This window comes from Arachis hypogaea, chromosome 3 (genome assembly GCF_003086295.3).
Source record: "Arachis hypogaea cultivar Tifrunner chromosome 3, arahy.Tifrunner.gnm2.J5K5, whole genome shotgun sequence".
NCBI classification, from domain to species: domain Eukaryota; kingdom Viridiplantae; phylum Streptophyta; class Magnoliopsida; order Fabales; family Fabaceae; genus Arachis; species Arachis hypogaea.
Genome location: NC_092038.1, coordinates 73,709,944 through 73,729,134, shown reverse-complemented (window position 1 = coordinate 73,729,134; position 19,191 = coordinate 73,709,944). Strand labels below are relative to the sequence as shown.

Sequence of the window (19,191 nt, the reverse complement as noted above, 5' to 3'; positions counted from 1 at the left end):
GGAGGATGGAATGTTCTTGGTGCTCCACCCTTAGTTCACTACAAGAAAAACACCCATTCAGCCACACTTTTTTTAAGCTACATTTGAAAAGCGTAGCCTATTCATAGAATAGGCTACAGTTTTCTCCGTGTTCCCCTTTTATAAGAGAATAGGAAACACAATTATAGCATCATTTAAAAAGTGTAGCCTTAGATACAATAAAATTCACTTATAAAGCGTAGCCTTATGTTAATATCTATGGGTACACTTTTCATACCAAAGGAAACGCTTTTGAAGAGTGACATATTTGTTAGAATTTGGGTGCGCTTTAAAAGCGTTGCCTAATGTAAAAACCCCAAATACGCATAGAACACTTAGTGAAATTTTATTTTGTTTCCTTTTCATCATCGAAGCTTTGCACTCTCATTCGGTCATTCCTTCTCACCTACCAAAGCCCCAAATAACAAAACCCAGCCGCTTCTCCAATCTCCCCGTCGTTGTGCCTTCCGTTGTCGTGCGCCACTGTCGCCGTCTCACTTGTCTGCTCGTCGCCCTTAGTCGCGCTTCTGCCGCCGTCCGTCCATCTTCGCAGCTCTTCCTTGAAAGGATGTGAAAACCCTAGCCTCCATCGCGCCGCCATCAATCTCACCATCGCCGCTCGTTGCGCTCAAGATCGGCACTAGGTTCGTCGTGGTCGTTCGCAATCCTCATGGTTCGTTGTTCTCGAGGGCCCTTGATCCCTTCGTTCGCCAATGTTTGCTCTCTTGTCCTGTTTCGCAGCTCTTCACCGTCGTCTGTCATCGTGTTTATCGCCAGCTCGCCGTCATCGAAGGTCAATGCTCTGTTCGTGGCTCACTGTAATAGTGTAATGACATTGTTATTTGTTTTTTTGCTCTGTTCATAAGGGTTATTGATCTTTGAATTATTCTTGAATGATTTTTTTATCAATTTTTCATTCATTGATTAATTGATTGTTGAGTAGCTCTTACTGCTGTTTGTGATTTTCATTGTAAATATGCTGCTATCCTGCTATTCTTTGTGCTTTTGTGGCTGTTTGTGATTAGATTGTGCTGTTTGTGATTATTTCATCCCATATTATTGATAGTTAACTGGATTTAATTTTGTTCCTGGGGTTTGAGTTTCTTCTCCAAACTCCCCAGTTGTCTTTACTACCTCTCTATTGGTCCAGAGATTCCGTCTCCACAGGTTTTTTTTTACTATTTTATTTTAATTAACAAGATTGAAGTGAATGTACTATAATTGCTTGAGGTGTGTGATATATTTGATTAATGTGAATGAAGAATACTAGGTTGAATTGAATTAAATTGAATCATGGATAAGAGCATGTTAGCTGGTTTGGAATCACTTCCAGAAGCTGATCAGCAAAGAATGGCGTCCATGATGTAACAGGTTCAAATCCGTGACAGGTTCCTCCTCTTCACTCTATCTGTTAACTAATTCCATGCGTTTTGATTTGAACTTCATGTTCCTAAATTCCTGGCCTTGGTTATTCATCATCAGTTACTGGTTCGGGTTCGGGTTCCGGCGAAGCCAAGCTTGCAGATGGTTCATATTTAGCTGGTTTAGCCATGGGAGACTCACCTAGGAGTACAACCTTTTCCTCTGCATTTCTTTATTCTGCAAGCTTTTTTCTTATTCTATCTTGTTATTTCCTTTAGGTTTTAGCTGCTATTATTGCACAATTTTAATGGACTTTGGTTTGTTAAATTAAATGTAAATGGTTCTTAGGGATATTTTCAAGTGTTTAATGGTGGGTTCGATGAATTTTGGCTCTTTCCAACTAAAGCTGGCACAGATTCTTCTTGCATTATGTAAACCACTCACCTCAATATTCTCCCCCCCTTCATGGAAAAAATGAAGGGAAAAAAATTCATGCTTCACGTTAAATTGCTTTTTTTTTAATATTAATGTTGGGAGTGTTTATGTCTATCTCTCTGCAATGGGAGGAGAGCTTTTTAGGGTTCTATGATTGTTGGTGGATTCAAAAAAGTTAACACATTGTATGCAATTTTGGGCTGTCTTTGTTGGTTTCACATGTATCATATTCATTGGTAATGATTATTTAAATTAATGTTTACTCCATTGTTATGTCCATGAGAGATTTGTTTGGGAGTTTGATTTTTTCATTGGCGAAGAAAGATTTTTGAGACATAATAATAACATGAACGATATGATTTAAGAGACTTTGATTTGTGTCTGAATTGGGGTCTTAACTTTGCCCCTGGCACAAGTAGTGTGCCTCAGCTTTTGTCTTAGAGTAACATCAAAAGTAATCATATGATTCCTGATGGTACAAATTGAAAATGAACCTTTTTATATGTATATTTTTCTTGACAAATATATGTGCATCAAGTTAAGCAAGTTTTACTTACAAGAAATTGCTTATTCTTCCTCTGACCTATCCATTTAATAGCAAAGGTTGTTCATATGCCAAATTTTCTTCTCTGCTGGTCGATTATTTTCTTGCTTATTGGTTGTTAACTGCTTTGGTGCACTCTTTAGAATCACTTGAATTGATAGAGAAATATGCATGATTTTACATATAAAATGTCTTTCACTTCTTTTCACTGTACAGGCACCAGTGAAACACAAGTGTTTGATGAACAAAGTCCATCAAGAAACAGCTTTTCAAGTTTTGTTTTCAGTTTGAATGTGTTGATAAGAGAAGAGAAAATGGAGAGTTTGGTGATGAGTGGGAAGAAGCTTTGTGTAATGGTGTTATGTTTGTGCTGGGTTCATGCAGTGACAGCTTCTATTACATATGATCACAAAGCAATTGTTGTTAATGGGCAGAGAAAGATTCTGTTTTCTGGTTCTATACACTACCCCAGAAGCACACCTCAGGTACTTTCTTTCTTAATTATATTTTTCTTTTATTAATCATTCTTTTTAATTGTATTTTCTCATTGTTCATTGATGGGGAAATACATGTAGATATGGCCAGAGCTTATTCAAAAAGTTAAAGAGGGAGGGTTGGATGTTATTCAAACCTATGTGTTTTGGAATGGCCATGAACCTTCTCCAGGAAAAGTAATTCACTTTCCAAAAAATTTGCAGGGTTTTTATTCTTTCATTTGTAAAAGAATTGGAAAGAAATTAAAACTAACATACATTTGCTTACAAAATCTTTTAGTATTATTTCGAGGATAGGTACAAACTTAGTTAAGTTCATCAAGGAAGTGCAGCAAGCTGGACTTTATGTTAATCTCCGAAGTGGTCCCTACATATGTTCTGAATGGAACTTTGGGTAATGATCTTCATAATTTGGCTTATAATTCAATATAATATTAAGAGTGAAAGGAGATTATTGTAATGCTTATTGCTAAGTAAACACTTCTCTTGCAGGGTAACTTTGCAGCCATCTTGAAGGCAATGCATTCTTTTAGTGCTGAATCAGAAAAGGAGTTGAGCTTTTCAAAGGGTGATTTCATTGTTGTGCGAAAGCTTTATTTTCTCAGTTAATGTCATTGTACTGTTATACTTTGTTTTCTATGTGAATATCCTCAAACATGCCAGGTGGCTAGCTACTAAATGAGTTTGGTTATCTATTTTAATTTGATACCTAAATTATAGCTACTTTGATACCTTTCATCAGGTGGCTATCTATTTTTTGATAAACTGCTCTGCATAGTGAAATATAAGTTATCCATTTCTCATTTTGTGAGATTAAATCTCTACTATTGTCGACAATTGCTTCCTACTACTTTCATAATGAAATTTGTTTCAGTAAATGAATTTAAATCTCTCACTTGAATTTACTTACTGTTAAGAGATTAACTTGCTATCATTTCAGAACATTGTCATGGTTTTACTTTACATTTTCCTGATTTTTATTTATTTATTTATTTTTTGTTGTTCAGTTTGACATATTTGCTGAATTTGAAATAGAATTGTTGGGATCAGAAGGGATTGTGAATAAGGAGGACTCTAAATTTTGAAGGGTGTGGAGTTGGTGCGGTTGAGAGAAGGGCTTTTGGACCATTTGGCATTTTGGCTATTGCAAATGACCAACTTTCTGAACTAACACCAATTTATTTCCGTCTTTCAAATTATGGAAATGGAACCTCAACTACTACAACTATTACTACTTCTACTTCTACTTCCTTCTGTGTTGATGAAACTAGGAACTATTAACTAATGAATCATCATCATTCATATTTGTTTCTTCCTTTATTAGGAGAAAGTGACAAAATATATGAGTTGTTGGATAATAATGCAGGTCATCAAAGGCACCTGATGTATCAAAGCTAGTTTTTGGAAGCAAATTGCCTATTCTAAGTGATGAAAAACTATCATTGAAGGTATTGGTAAGTAGTGTCAATTAACCTATTTGGTCTCACGTGACTTGATTCACGAGATAATATTAAAATTGGATTATCAAAAATCACACATAAGTCGATATGGTTCATTAAACTGATTAAAGATTCAATAACTTTCAATTTAGTTCTTGAAAGATATCACTATGTGTCAAGTTGGTAAGTTAACTTTACTACTATGTCACTAATGATCGCTGACATGTGGAGACACCTGCACTCTTTTCTTTGAAGGCATGTTAAGCATATCATCTAATTCACTTGTGGCAATGACTTCTCAGCTTTTCGAGGCAAAAAAACGAGAGCGGGCCTTTACGAATAGAGGACGCTGGAATCAGTTGCGCTCAATGGGAGAAGCCAATAATTTGCTTCAATATATGTTCAATTCAGTCGCAGATGTTAGGTGCTCTATTTGACATCAATTTGTTTTTTTCTCTTTTATCAGAAGATTAATAACTTTTATTAGAAGATACTTATGTAGAATACAATATTTTGGTTTTTTATAGCTTATTAGTAGTAAATTCTAAGTGGTCTAATGTATATTTTAATATGGGTATGTTTAATTTAGTGTGAGATGTATGAATACTCATTTATGATCATCCCAATATTTTTAGTTCATTATAAATATATTTTGTTAAAGGATAATTTTTATTATTTAAAGAATATTGTATGGTATTATTATGTATTTATTTTTATTTTATAATTTTTGACTAATTTAATTAAAAAAATAGGATTATATATATAATCATATTAATAAAATTATTAGGTTTTAGAAAAAAAAGATTATTAGAATATATATATATATATATATATATATATATATATATATATATATATATAGAAAATAATAAAAAAAACAATGAGGGATCTAAGGCTACACTTATATACAGTAGCTATAGTATAATAAAAAAAGAGGGACCTAAGGCTACGCTTATAAAAAGTAGCTATGATATACAATGTGGCTACGCTTTACAAGTGATGTAGTAGCGTTGAAAAGCGTAGCCTATTTTGGAAAAATGAAAGCTAAAAAGCGTAGCCTTTGGTCTTGGACAGTATCACTTAAAAAGCGTTGCCTATTCCTAAACGCCAAAAACGTAGCCCTTGATGCAGAAAAGCGTAGCCTTTGAGAATAGGCAACGGCTGAATAGGAATCACCCCAAAAAGCGTAGCCGTAGCCTAAGGCATCATTTTTTTTTACTTTTGGCTACACTTTTCAAGTATACCTGAATGGGTGTTTTTCTTGTAGTGGTTGTCCCATGTTGGAACTCAATTCTCCTAAGCAGGTGTTGATTTGATCCCAATAGTTTTGTGGAGGAAAGTGCATCCCTTGAGGCATCTCAGGGATTTCATGACGAGTGGGATCTCTTGTTTGCTCCATCCTTTTCTTAGTGATGGGCTTGTCCTCATCAATGAGGATGTCTCCCTCTATGTTAACTCCAAATGAATTACAGAGCTGACAAATGAAATGAGGGAAGGTTAACCTTACCAAGGTAGAGGACTTGTCTGCCACCTTATAAAGTTCTTGGGATATAACCTCATAAACTTCTACTTCCTCTCCAATCATGATGCTATGAATCATGATAACCCGGTCTATAGTAACTTCGGACCGGTTGCTAGTGGGAATGATTAAGCGTTGGATAAACTCCAACCATCCCCTAGCCACGGGCTTGAGGTCATGCCTTCTCAGTTGAACCGGCTTCCCTCTTGAATCTCTCTTCCATTGAGCACCCTCTTCACAAATGTCTATGAGGACTTGGTCTAACCTTCGATCAAAGTTGACCCTTCTAGTGTAAGGGTGTTCATCTCCTTGCATCATGGGCAAGTTGAATGCTAACCTTACATTTTCTGGACTAAAATCTAAGCATTTCCCCCGAACCATTGTAAGCCAATTCTTTGGGTCCGGGTTCACACTTTGATCATGGTTCTTGGTGATACATGCATTGGCATAGAACTCTTGAACCATTAAGATTCCGACTTGTTGAATGGGGTTGGTAAGAACTTCCCAACCTCTTCTTCGGATCTCATGTCGGATCTCCGGATATTCACTCTTTTTGAGTTTGAAAGGGACCTCGCGGATCATGTTCTTCATGGCCACAACTTCATAGAAGTGGTCTTGATGCACCCTTGAGATGAATCTCTCCATCTCCCATGACTCGGAGGTGGAAGCTTTTGCCTTCCCTTTCCTCTTTCTAGAGGTTTCTCCGGCCTTAGATGCCATAAATGGTCATGGAAAAACAAAAAGCAATGCTTTTACCACACCAAACTTAGAAGGTTTGCTCGTCCTCGAGCAAAAGAAGAAAGAAGAGAGTAGAAGAAGAAGAAATAGAGGAGATGGAGGTGGCTTTGTGGTTCGGCCATTATGGGTGGGTTTGGGAGGGAAAGTGGTTTAAATTTGAATAGTGAGGTAGGTGGGGTTTTATGAAGGATGGATGTGAGTGGTGAAGAGAATAGTGGGATTTGATAGGTGAGGGGTTTTTTTGGAGAAGAGGTGTTGAGGTGATTGGTGAATGGGTGAAGAAGAGAGAGAGTGGTGGGGTAGGTGGGGATCCTGTGGGGTCCACAGATCCTGAGGTGTCAAGGAAAATTCATCCCTGCACCAAGTGGCGAACAAAAATGCTCCTTCTACCAATTCTGGCGTTAAACGTTGGGCTGGTGCCCATTTCTGGCGTTTAACGCCAGCTTCTTGCCCCTTTTTGGCATTTAACGCCAGTCTGGTGCCCCTTTCTGGCGTTAAACGCCCATTTGCTGCCCTTACTGGCGTTTAAACGCCAGCAAGTTTTCCTCCAGGGTGTGCTGTTTTTCTTTCTATTTTTCATGCTGTTTTTGCTTTTTCAATTGATTTTGTGACTTCCCATGATCATCAACCTATAAAAAAAACATAAAATAACAAAGGAAAATAAATAAATATAACATTGGGTTGCTTCCCAACAAGCACTTCTTTAATGTCAGTAGCTTGACAGTGGGCTCTCATGGAGCCTCATAGATACTCAGAGCAATGTTGGAACCTCCCAACACCAAACTTAGAGTTTGAATGTGGGGGTTCAACACCAAACTTAGAAGTTGGTTGTGGCCTCCCAACACCAAACTTAGAGTTTGACTGTGGGGGCTCTGTTTGACTCTGTTTTGAGAGAAGCTCTTCATGCTTCCTCTCCATGGTTACAGAGGGATATCCTTGAGCCTTAAACATAAAGGATTCTTCATTCACTTGAATGATCAATTCTCCTCTGTCAACATCAATCACAGCCTTTGCTGTGGCTAGGAAGGGTCTGCCAAGGATGATGGATTCATCCATGCACTTCCCAGTCTCTAGGACATTGAAATCAGCAGGGATGTAATGGTCTTCAACCTTTACCAGAACATCCTCTACAAGTCCATAAGCTTGTTTTCTTGAATTGTCTGCCATCTCTAGTGAGATTCTTGCAGCTTGTACCTCAAAAATCCCTAGCTTCTCCATTACAGAGAGAGGCATAAGGTTTATGCTTGACCCTAGGTCACACAAGGCCTTCTTGAAGGTCATGGAGCCTACTATACAAGGTATTTAGAACTTCCCAGGGTCCTGTCTCTTTTGAGGTAATCTCTGCCTAGTCAAGTCATCCAGTTCTTTGGTGATTAAAGGGGGTTCATCCTCCCAAGTCTCATTACCAAATAAATTGACATTTAGCTTCATGATTGCTCCAAGGTACTTAGCAACTTGCTCTTCAGTGACATCTTCATCCTCTTCAGAGGAAGAACACTCATCAGAGCTCATGAATGGCAGAAGTAAATCCAATGGAATCTCTATGGTCTCAGTGTGAGCCTCAGATTCCCATGGTTCCTCATTAGGGAACTCATTGGAGGTCAATGGACATCCATTGAGGCCTTCCTCAGTGGCGCTCACTGCCTCTTTCTCCTCTCTAAGTTCGGCCATGTTGATGGCCTTGCACTCTCTTTTTGGATTCTCTTCTGTATTGCTTGGCAGAGTACTAGGAGGGAGTTCAGTAACTTTCTTACTCAGCTGACCCACTTGTGCCTCCAAGTTTCTAATGGAGGACCTTGTTTCAGTCATGAAACTTTGAGTGGTTTTGATTAGATCAGAGACCATGGTTGCTAAGTCAGAGTGGTTTTGCTTAGAATTCTCTGTTTGTTGCTGAGAAGATGATGGAAAAAGGCTTGCTATTGCTAAACCTATTTCTTCCACCACTATTGTTGTTGAAACCTTGTTGAGGTCTCTGTTGATCCTTCCATGAGAGATTTAGGTGATTTCTCCATGAAGGATTATAGGTGTTTCCATAGGGTTCTCCCATACAATTCACCTCTTCCATTGATGGATTTTCAGGATCATAAGCTTCTTCTTCAGATGAAGCGTCCTTAGTACTGCCTGGTGCAGCTTGCATTCCAGACAGACTTTGAGAAATCATATTGACTTGCAGAGTCAATATTTTGTTCTGAGCCAATATGGCATTCAGAGTATCAATCTCAAGAACTCCTTTCTTCTGATTCATCCCATTGTTCACAGGATTCCTTTCAGAAGTGTACATGAATTGGTTATTTGCAACCATTTCAATGAGTTCTTGTGCTTCTGCAGGCGTCTTCTTCAGATGAAGAGATCCTCCAGTAGAGCTGTCCAATGACATCTTGGATAGTTTAGATAGACCATCATAAAAGATACCTATGATGCTCCATTCAGAAAGCATGTCAGAAGGACACTTTCTGATCAATTGTTTGTATCTTTCCCAAGCTTCATAGAGGGATTCACCTTCCTTCTGTCTGAAGGTTTGGACTTCCACTCTAAGCTTACTCAATTTTTGAGGTGGAAAGAACTTTGCCAAGAAGGCATTGACTAGCTTTTCCCAAGAGTTCAGGCTTTCTTTAGGTTGTGAGTCCAACTATATCCTAGCTCTGTCTCTTACAGCAAAAGGGAATAGCATATGTCTGTAGACCTTAGGGTCAACCCCATTAGTCTTGACAGTGTCACAGATTTGCAAGAATTCAGCTAAAAACTGATGAGGATCTTCTAATAGAAGTCCATGAAACTTGCAATTCTGTTGCATTAGAAAAACTAATTGAGGCTTAAGCTCAAAGTTGTTTGCTCCAATGGCAGGGATAGAGATGCTTCTCCCATAGAAGTCGGGAGTAGGTGCAGTAAAGTCACCAAGCACCTTCCTTGCATTGTTGGCATTGTTGTTGTGGTCGGCTGTCATGGGTTTTTCTTCTTTGAAGATTTCTGTTAGGTCCTCTACAGAGAGTTATGCTTTAGCTTCTCTTAGCTTTCGCTTCAAGGTCCGTTCAGGGTCAGCCTCAACAAGAATGCTTTTGTCTTTGCTCCTGCTCATATGAAAGAGAAGAGAACAAGAAAATATGGAATCCTCTATGTCACAGTATAGAGATTCCTTGAGGTGTCAGAGGAAAAGAAAAATAGAAGGAAGAGGTAGAAGAATTCGAACTTAGAAAGATAGAGTTCGAATTGTGCATTGAGGAGGAGTGTTAGTCCATAAATAAAAGGATGTGAGAAGAGGGGAAGAAATTTTTGAAAATTAAAGTGAATTAATTAAAAGAAATTTTGAAAAAATGGTAATTGATTTTTGAAAACTAAGATTGAAAAAGAAATAAAGTGATTTTGAAAAAGATTTTGAAATTGAAAATCAAAGAGATTTGATTGAAAACTATTTTGAAAAAGATGTGATTAAAAAGATATGATTGAAAAGTTATGGTTTTAAAGAGATATGATTTGAAAAGATATGATTGAAAAATAATTTAAAAAAGCTTTGATTTTAAAATTAGTGACTTGGCTAACAAGAAAAGATATGATTCAAATATTAAACCTTTCTCAACAGAAAAGGCAACATACTTGAAATATTGAATCAAATCATTAATTGTTAGCAAGTATTTTTGAAAATGGAAAGAAATTGATTTTGAAAATATAGGATTGAAAAGATATGATTTGAAAAAGATTTGATTTTGAAAAATTATGGAAACTTGAAAAAAAAAATTGAATTAAAAACAAAATCTTCCCTTTTGTGCCATCCTGGCGTTAAACGCCCAGAATGGTATCCATTCTGGCGCTTAACGCCCAAAATGCTACCCTTTTGGGCGTTAAACGCCCAGCCAGGCACCCTGGCTGGCGTTTAAACGCCAGTTTTCCTTCCTCACTGGACATTTTGAACGCCCAGCTTTTTCTGTGTAATTCCTCTACTGTATGTTCTGAGTCTTCAATTCTCTGTATTATTGACTTGAAAAGACACAAATTAAATTTTTTTTTGGATTTTTAATAATGAAGAATAATCAAAATGAAACTAAGATCAACTAAACAATGCATGCAAGACACCAAACTTAGAAGTTTGTATACTACTGACACTAACACATTAAGAATGCATATGAGAAACAACAAAACACACAAAACAAGAGAATTTAAAGATCAGAGCAAGTAAATCATCAAGAACAACTTGAAGATCAATGAAGACACATGAATGAATTCGAAAAATGCAAGAAGAACAGAAACATGCAATTGACACCAAAATTAAAATGAGACACTAGACTCAAACAAGAAACATAAAATATTTTTTTGATTTTAAGATTTTATAATTTTTTTGTGCTTTTTCGAAAATTATATGGAAAAGAAAATAAAGAGATTCAAAATTTTTAATAAGAATTCCAGGAATCATTGCAGTGTTAGTCTAAAACTCCGGTCTAGGAATTAGACATGGCTTACTAGCCAGCCAAGCTTTCAGTGAAAGCTCCGGTCCAAAACACTAGACATGGCCAATGGCCAACCAAGCTTTAGCAGATCATTACTTTCAATAGCAAAATTGATAGAAATCAACAAGCTCTTGTGATGATAAGTTGAAACCTCGGTCCAAATGATTAGACATGGTTTCACAACCAGCCAGACTTCAACAAATCATCATGAAACTCTAGAATTCATTCTTAAAAATTCTGAATAACAAATAATTTTTTTTTTGGAATTTTTCGAAAATAAAAAGTAAAAAGGCTTAAACATAAAATAAAATTACCTAATCTGAGCAACAAGATGAACCGTCAGTTGTCCAAACTCGAACAATCCCCGGCAACGGCGCCAAAAACTTGGTGCATGAAATTGTGATCATCAATGGCGCCATCAACATGGTACGCTCAATAGCAATCTCAACTCTTTATCACAACTTCGCACAACTAACCAGCAAGTGCACTGGGTCATCCAAGTAATAAACCTTACGCGAGTAAGGGTCGATCCCATGGAGATTGTTGGTATGAAGCAAGTGATGGTCATCTTGTAAATCTCAGTCAGGCAGATTCAAATGGTTATGAATGATTCATGAATAAATCATAAAATAAAGATAGAGATACTTATGTAATTCATTGGTGAGAATTTCAGATAAGTGTATGGAGTTGTTTTATCCCTTCCGTCTCTCTGCTTTCCTACTGTCTTCATCCAATCCTTCTTACTCCTTTCCATGGCAAGCTGTATGTTGGGCATCACCGTTGTCAATGGCTACAGTCTCGTCCTCTCAGTGAAAATGTTCAACGCGCTCTGTCACAGCACGGCTAATCATCTTTCGGTTCTCAATCAGGTTGGAATAGAATCCAGTGATTCTTTTGCGTCTGTCACTAACGCCTAGCCTTCAGGAGTTTGAAGCTCATCACAGTCATTCAATCCTTGAATCCTACTCAGAATTCCACAGACAAGGTTTAGACCTTCCGGATTCTCTTGAATGCCGCCATCAATTCTAGCTTATACCACGAAGATTCTGATTAAGGAATCCAAGAGATAAACATTCAAGCCTTGCTTGCTTGTAGAACGGAGTGGTTGTCACGCACACATTCATAAGTGAGAATGATGATGAGCATCACATAATCATCACATTCATCATGTTCTTGGGTGCAAATGAATATCTTAGAACAAGAATAAACTGAATTGAATAGAAGAACAACAGTAATTGCATTAATACTCGAGGTACAGCAGAGCTCCACACCTTAATCTATGGTGTGTAGAAACTCCACCGTTGAAAATACATAAGAAAAGGTCTAGGCATGGCCGAGAGGCCAGCCCCATAATCTAAGAACTAGACGTCCAAAGATGATCTAAAGATCTAAAGTGATCAAAAGATGTAAATACAATAGTAAAAGGTCCTATTTGTAGAGAACTAGTAGCTTAGGGTTTACAAAGATGAGTAAATTACATAAAAATCCACTTCCGGGCCCACTTGGTGTGTGTTTGGGTTGAGCATTGAAGCTTCTATGTGTAGAGACTTTTCTTGGAGTTAAACGCCAGCTTTTGTGCCAGTTTGAGCGTTTAACTCCCATTCTTGTGCCAGTTCCGGCGTTTTACGACAGAATTCTTGAGCTGACATGGAACGCCTTTTTGGGCCACTAAATCTCGGGGAAAGTATAGACTATTATACATTGCTGGAACGCCCAGGATGTCTACTTTCCAACGCACTTAAGAGCGTGCCAATTGGGCTTCTGTCGCTCCAGAAAATCCACTTAGAGTGCAGGGAGGTCAGAATCCAACAGCATCTGCAGTCCTTTTCAGCCTCTGAATCAGATTTTTGCTCAGGTCCCTCAATTTCAGCCAGAAAATATCTGAAATCACAGAAAAACACACAAACTCATAGTAAAGTCTAGAAAAGTGAATTTTAAATAAAAACTAATAAAAATATAATAAAAACTAACTAAAATATACTAAAAACATACTGAAAACAATGCCAAAAAGCGTATAAATTATCCGCTCATCACAACACCAAACTTAAATTGTTGCTTGTCCCCAAGCAACTGAAAATTAAATAGGATAAAAAGAAGAGAATATGCAATGAATTCCAAAAATATCTATGAAGATCAGTATTAATTAGATGAGCGGGGCTGTTAGCTTTTTGCCTCTGAACAGTTTTGGCATCTCACTCTATCCTTTGAAATTCATAATGATTGGATTCTATAGGAACTCATAATCTAGATAGTGTTATTGACTCTCCTAGTTAAGTATGAGGATTCTTGAACACAGCTACTTTATGAGTCTTGGCCGTGGCCCAAAGCACTCTGTCTTCCAGTATTACCACCGGATACATGCATGCCACAGACACATAACTGGGTGAACCTTTTCAGATTGTAACTCAGCTTTGCTAGAGTCCCCAATTAGAGGTGTCCAGGGTTCTTAAGCACACTCTTTTTGCCTTGGATCACGACTTTATTATTTCTTTCTCTCTCTCTTTTTTTTGTATTCACTGCTTTTTCTTCCTTCAAGAATCATTTTTATGATTTTTCAGATCCTCAGTAACATGTCTCCTTTTTCATCATTCTTTCAAGAGCCAACATTCATGAACAACAAATTCAAAAGACATATGCACTGTTCAAGCATACATTCAGAAGTCAAAGTATTGCCACCACATCAAAATAATTCATCTGCTATAAAATTCCAAATTCATGCAATTCTTCTCTTTTTCAATTAAGAACATTTTTTTTATTTAAGAAAGGTGATGGATTCATAGGACATTTATAACTTTAAGGCATAGACACTAAGACACTAATGATCATAAGACACAAACATAGATAAACATAAGCATGAAATATCGAAAAACAGAAAAATAAAGGACAAGGAGATTAAAGAACGGGTCCACCTTAGTGATGGCGGCTTGTTCTTCCTCTTGAAGATCTTATGGAGTGCTTGAGCTCCTCAATGTCTCTTCCTTGCCTTTGTTGCTCCTCTCTCATGATTCGTTGATCTTCTCTAATTTCATGGAGGAGGATGGAATGTTCTTGGTGCTCCACCCTTAGTTGTCCCATGTTGGAACTCAATTCTCCTAGGGAGGTGTTGATTTGATCCCAATAGTTTTGTGGAGGAAAGTGCATCCCTTGAGGCATCTCAGGGATTTCATTATGAGTGGGATCTCTTGTTTGCTCCATACTTTTCTTAGTGATGGGCTTGTCCTCATCAATGAGGATGTCTCCCTCTATGTTAACTCCAACTGAATTACAGAGGTGACAAATAAGATGAGGGAAGGTTAACCTTGCCAAGGTAGAGGACTTGTCCGCCACCATATAAAGTTCTTGGGATATAACCTCATTAACTTCTACTTTCTCTCCAATCATGATGCTATGAATCATGGTAGCCCGGTCTATAGTAACTTCGGACCGTTTGCTAGTGGGAATGATTGAGCGTTGGATAAACTCCAACCATCCCCTAGCCACAGGCTTGAGGTCATGCCTTCTCAGTTGAATCGGCTTCCCTCTTGAATCTCTCTTCCATTGAACGCCCTCTTCACAAATGTCTATGAGGACTTGGTCCAACCTTTGATCAAAGTTGACCCTTCTAGTGTAAGGGTGTTCATCTCCTTGCATCATGGGCAAGTTGAATGCTAACCTTACATTTTCCGGACTAAAATCTAAGCATTTCCCCCGAACCATTTTAAGCCAATTCTTTGGGTCCGGGTTCACACTTTGATCATGGTTCTTGGTGATCCATGCATTGGCATAGAACTCTTGAACCATTAAGATTCCGACTTGTTGAATGGGGTTGGTAAGAACTTCCCAACCTCTTCTTCGGATCTCATCTCGGATCTCCGGATATTCACTCTTTTTGTGTTTGAAAGGGACCTCGGGGATCACCTTCTTCATGGCCACAACTTCATAGAAGTGGTCTTGATGCACCCTTGAGATGAATCTCTCCATCTCCCATGACTCGGAGGTGAAAGCTTTTGCCTTCCCTTTCCTCTTTCAAGAGGTTTCTCCGGCTTTAGATGCCATAAATGGTTATGGAAAAACAAAAAGCAATGCTTTTACCACACCAAACTTAGAAGGTTTGCTCGTCCTCGAGCAAAAGAAGAAAGAAGAGAGTAGAAGAAGAAGAAATAGAGGAGATGGAGGTGGCTTTTTGGTTCGGCCATTATGGTTGGATTTGGGAGGGAAAGTAGTTTGAATTTGAATAGTGAGGTAGGTGGGGTTTTATGAAGGATGGATATGAGTGGTGAAGAGAATAGTGGGATTTGATAGGTGAGGGATTGGTGAATGGGTAAAGAAGAGATAGAGTGATGGGGTAGATGGGGATCCTATGGGGTCCACAGATCTTGAGGTGTCAAGGAAAATTCATCCCTGCACCAAGTGGCAAGCAAAAATGCTCCTTTTGCCAATTCTGGCGTTAAACACCGGGCTGGTGCCCATTTCTAGCGTTTAACGCCAGCTTCTTGCCCCTTCCTGGCGTTTAACGCCAGTCTGGTGCCCCTTTCTGGCGTTAAACGCCCAGAATGGTGCCAGACTGGGCGTTAAACGCCCATTTGCTGCCCTTACTGGCGTTTAAACACCAGCAAGTTTCCTCTAGCGTGTGCTATTTTTCTTTCTATTTTTCATGCTGTTTTTGCTTTTTCAATTGATTTTATGACTTCCCATGATCAACATCCTATAAAAAAAACATAAAATAACAAAGGAAAATAGATAAATATAACATTGGGTTGCCTCCCAACAAGCGCTTCTTTAATGTCAGTAGCTTGACAGTGGGCTCTCATGGAGCCTCACAGATACTCAGAGCAATGTTGGAACTTCCCAACACCAAACTTAGAGTTTGAATGTGGGGGTTCAACACCAAACTTAGAAGTTGGTTGTGGCCTCCCAACACCAAACTTAGAGTTTGACTGTGGAGGCTCTGTTTGACTCTGTTTTGAGAGAAGCTCTTCATGCTTCCTCTCTATGGTTACAGAGGGATATCCTTGAGCCTTAAACACAAATGATTCTTCATTCACTTGAATGATCAATTCTCCTCTGTCAACATCAATCACAGCCTTTGCTGTGGCTAGGAAGGGTCTGCTAAGGATAATGGATTCATCCATGCACTTCCCAGTCTCCAGGACTATGAAATTAGTAGGGATGTAATGGTCTTCAACCTTTACCAGAACATCCTTTACAAGTCCATAAGCTTGTTTTCTTGAATTGTCTGCCATCTCTAGTGAGATTTTTGCAGCTTGTACCTCAAAAATCCCTAGCTTCTCAATTACAGAGAGAGGCATAAGGTTTATGCTTAACCCTAGGTCACACAGGGCCTTCTTGAAGGTCATGGTGCCCACTGTACAAGGTATTTAGAACTTCCCAGGGTCCTGTCTCTTTTGAGGTAATCTCTGCCTAGTCAAGTCATCCAGTTCTTTGGTGAGCAAAGGGGGTTCATCCTCCCAAGTCTCATTACCAAATAACTTGTCATTTAGCTTCATGATTGCTCCAAGGTACTTAGCAACTTGCTCTTCAGTGACATCTTCATCCTCTTCAGAGGAAGAACACTCAACAGAGCTCATGAATGACAGAAGTAAATCCAATGGAATCTCTATGGTCTCAGTGTGTGCCTCAAATTCCCATGGTTCCTCATTAGGGAACTCATTGGAGGTCAGTGGACGTCCATTGAGGCCTTCCTTAGTGGCACTCATTGCCTCTTTCTCTTCTCCAAGTTTGGCCATGTTGATGGCCTTGCACTCTCCTTTTGGATTCTCTTCTGTATTGCTTGGCAGAGTACTAGGAGGGAGTTCAGTAACTTTCTTACTTAGCTGACCCACTTGTGCCTCCAAGTTTCTAATAGAGGACCTTGTTTCAGCCATGAAACTTTGAGTGGTTTTGATTAGATCAGAGACCTTGGTTGCTAAGTCAGAGTGGCTCTGCTTAGAATTCTCTGTTTGTTGCTGAGAAGATGATGGAAAAGGCTTGCTATTGCTAAACCTATTTCTTCCACCACTATTGTTGTTGAAACCTTATTGAGGTCTCTGTTGATCCTTCCATGAGAGATTTGGGTGATTTCTCCATGAAGGATTATATGTGTTTTGATAGGGTTCTCCCATATAATTCACCTCTTCCATTGATGGGTTCTCAGGATCATAAGCTTCTTCTTCAGATGAAGCATCCTTAGTACTGCCTGGTGTAGCTTGCATTCCAGACAGACTTTGAGAAATCATATTGACTTGCTGAGTCAATATTTTGTTCTGAGCCAATATGGCGTTCAGAGTATCAATCTCAAGAACTCCTTTCTTCTAATTCGTCCCATTGTTCACAGGATTTCTTTCAGAAGTGTACATGAATTGGTTATTTGCTACCATTTCAATGAGTTCTTGAGCTTCTGCAGGCGTCTTCTTCAGATGAAGAGATCCTCCAACAGAGCTGTCCAATGACATCTTGGACAGTTCAGATAGACCATCATAGAAGATACCTATGATGCTCCATTCAGAAAGCATGTCAGAAGGACACTTTCTGATCAATTGTTTGTATCTTTCCCAAGTTTCATAGAGGGATTCACCTTCCTTCTGTCTGAAGGTTTGGACTTCCACTCTAAGCTTACTCAATTTTTGAGGTGGAAAGAACTTTGCCAAGAAGGCATTGACTAGCTTTTCCTAAGAGTTCAGGCTTTCTTTAGGTTGTGAGTCCAACCATATCCTAGCTTTGTCTCTTACAGCAAAAGGGAATAGCATAAGTCTGTAGACCTCAGGGTCAACCCCATTGGTCTTGACAGTGTCATAGATTTGCAAGAATTCAGCTAAAAACTGATGAGGATCTTCTAATGGAAGTCCATGGAACTTGCAATTCTGTTGCATTAGAGAAACTAATTGAGGCTTAAGCTCAAAGTTGTTTGCTCCAATGGCAGGGATAGAGATGCTTCTCCCATAGAAGTCGGGAGTAGGTGCAGTAAAGTCACCCAGCACCTTCCTTGCATTGTTGGCATTGTTGTTGTTTTCGGCTGCCATGTCTTCTTCTTTGAAGAATTCTATTAGTTCCTCTACAGAGAGTTGTGCTTTAGCTTCTCTTAGCTTTTGCTTCAAGGTCCTTTCAGGTTCAGGGTCAGCCTCAACAAGAATGCTTTTGTCTTTGCTCCTGCTCATATGAGAGAGAAGAGAACAAGAAAATATGGAATCCTCTATGTCATAGTATAAAGATTCCTTGAGGTGTCAGAGGAAAAGAAAAATAGAAGGAAGAGGTAGAAGAATTCAAACTTAGAAAGATAGAGTTCGAATTGTGCATTGAGGAGGAGTGTTAGTCCATAAATACAATAGTAAAAGGTCTTATTTGTAGACAACTAGTAGCTTAGGGTTTACAAAGATGAGTAAATTACATAAAAATCCACTTCCGGGCCCACTTGGTGTGTGTTTGGGCTGAGAATTGAAGCTTCTATGTGCTGAGACTTTTCTTGGAGTTAAACGCCAGCTTTTGTGCCAGTTTGGGCGTTTAACTCCCATTCTTGTGCCAGTTCCGGCGTTTTACGACAGAATTCTTTAGCTGACATGGAACACCTTTTTGGGCCATCAAATCTCGGGCAATTGAGAGTGCGCCAATTGGGCTTCTGTAGCTCCAGAAAATTCACTTCAAGTGCAGGGAGGTCAGACTCCAACAGCATCTGCAAATTTGACAGAGGACTGCTGATGCTATTGGATTCTAACCTCCCTAAACTCGAAATAGATTTTCTGAAGCTACAGAACTTTAAATGGCGCGCTCTCAACGGCGTTAGAAAGTAGATATTTAGAGCTTTTCAGAATTATATAATAGTCCATACTTTATTCGTGATTAGATGACATAAACTGGCGCTCAACGCCAGTTCCATGCCGCATTCTGGAGTCAAACGCCAGAAACACGTCACAAACCAGAGTTCCATGCCGCATTCTGGAGTCAAACACGCCAGAACACATTACAACTTGGTGTTCAACTCCAAAAGAAGCCTCTGCACGTGTAAAGCTCAAGCTCAGCCCAAGCACACACCAAGTGGGCCCCGGAAGTGGATATCTGCATCAATTACTTACTTCTGTAAACCCTAGTAGCTAGTTTAGTATAAATATAATTGAACATTTTACTATTGTATTCATAGGTCTTTTGACCATTCGGTCTCTTGACCATTCGGTCTTTTGAGTACGTTTGGGGGCTGGCCATTTGGCCATGCCTGAACCTTCATCACTTATGT

At 38.8% G+C, this 19,191-nt stretch overlaps 1 protein-coding gene and 1 non-coding gene across 20 annotated transcripts; both read left to right on the top strand.

Annotated features, from left to right (window-relative positions):
• Positions 1 to 336: 336 nt before the first annotated feature.
• Positions 337 to 4,958, top strand: LOC112790716 (beta-galactosidase). Of its 19 annotated transcripts, none has more exons than XM_072233093.1 (10): positions 356 to 1,185; positions 1,281 to 1,406; positions 1,501 to 1,587; positions 1,729 to 1,811; positions 2,576 to 2,844; positions 2,935 to 3,030; positions 3,151 to 3,247; positions 3,346 to 3,421; positions 4,220 to 4,307; positions 4,595 to 4,958. In XM_072233093.1, exons 4-7 carry the CDS (start codon positions 1,748 to 1,750, stop codon positions 3,160 to 3,162), a joined length of 441 nt encoding a protein of 146 aa, XP_072089194.1. In that variant the 5' UTR covers positions 356 to 1,185; positions 1,281 to 1,406; positions 1,501 to 1,587; positions 1,729 to 1,747; the 3' UTR covers positions 3,163 to 3,247; positions 3,346 to 3,421; positions 4,220 to 4,307; positions 4,595 to 4,958. The 19 variants fall into 19 exon arrangements, with proteins under 19 accessions (XP_072089200.1, XP_072089195.1, XP_072089192.1 ...); XM_072233090.1 differs by having other exon boundaries at positions 397 to 1,185; positions 3,134 to 3,247; positions 4,220 to 4,301; XM_072233091.1 differs by having other exon boundaries at positions 341 to 1,406.
• Positions 4,959 to 8,980: 4,022 nt separating this feature from the next.
• On the top strand, positions 8,981 to 9,088 carry LOC112792992 (small nucleolar RNA R71). Its single transcript, XR_003197707.1, has one exon. It is a non-coding gene; the product is annotated as a small nucleolar RNA R71 (small nucleolar RNA).
• Positions 9,089 to 19,191: the final 10,103 nt, after the last annotated feature.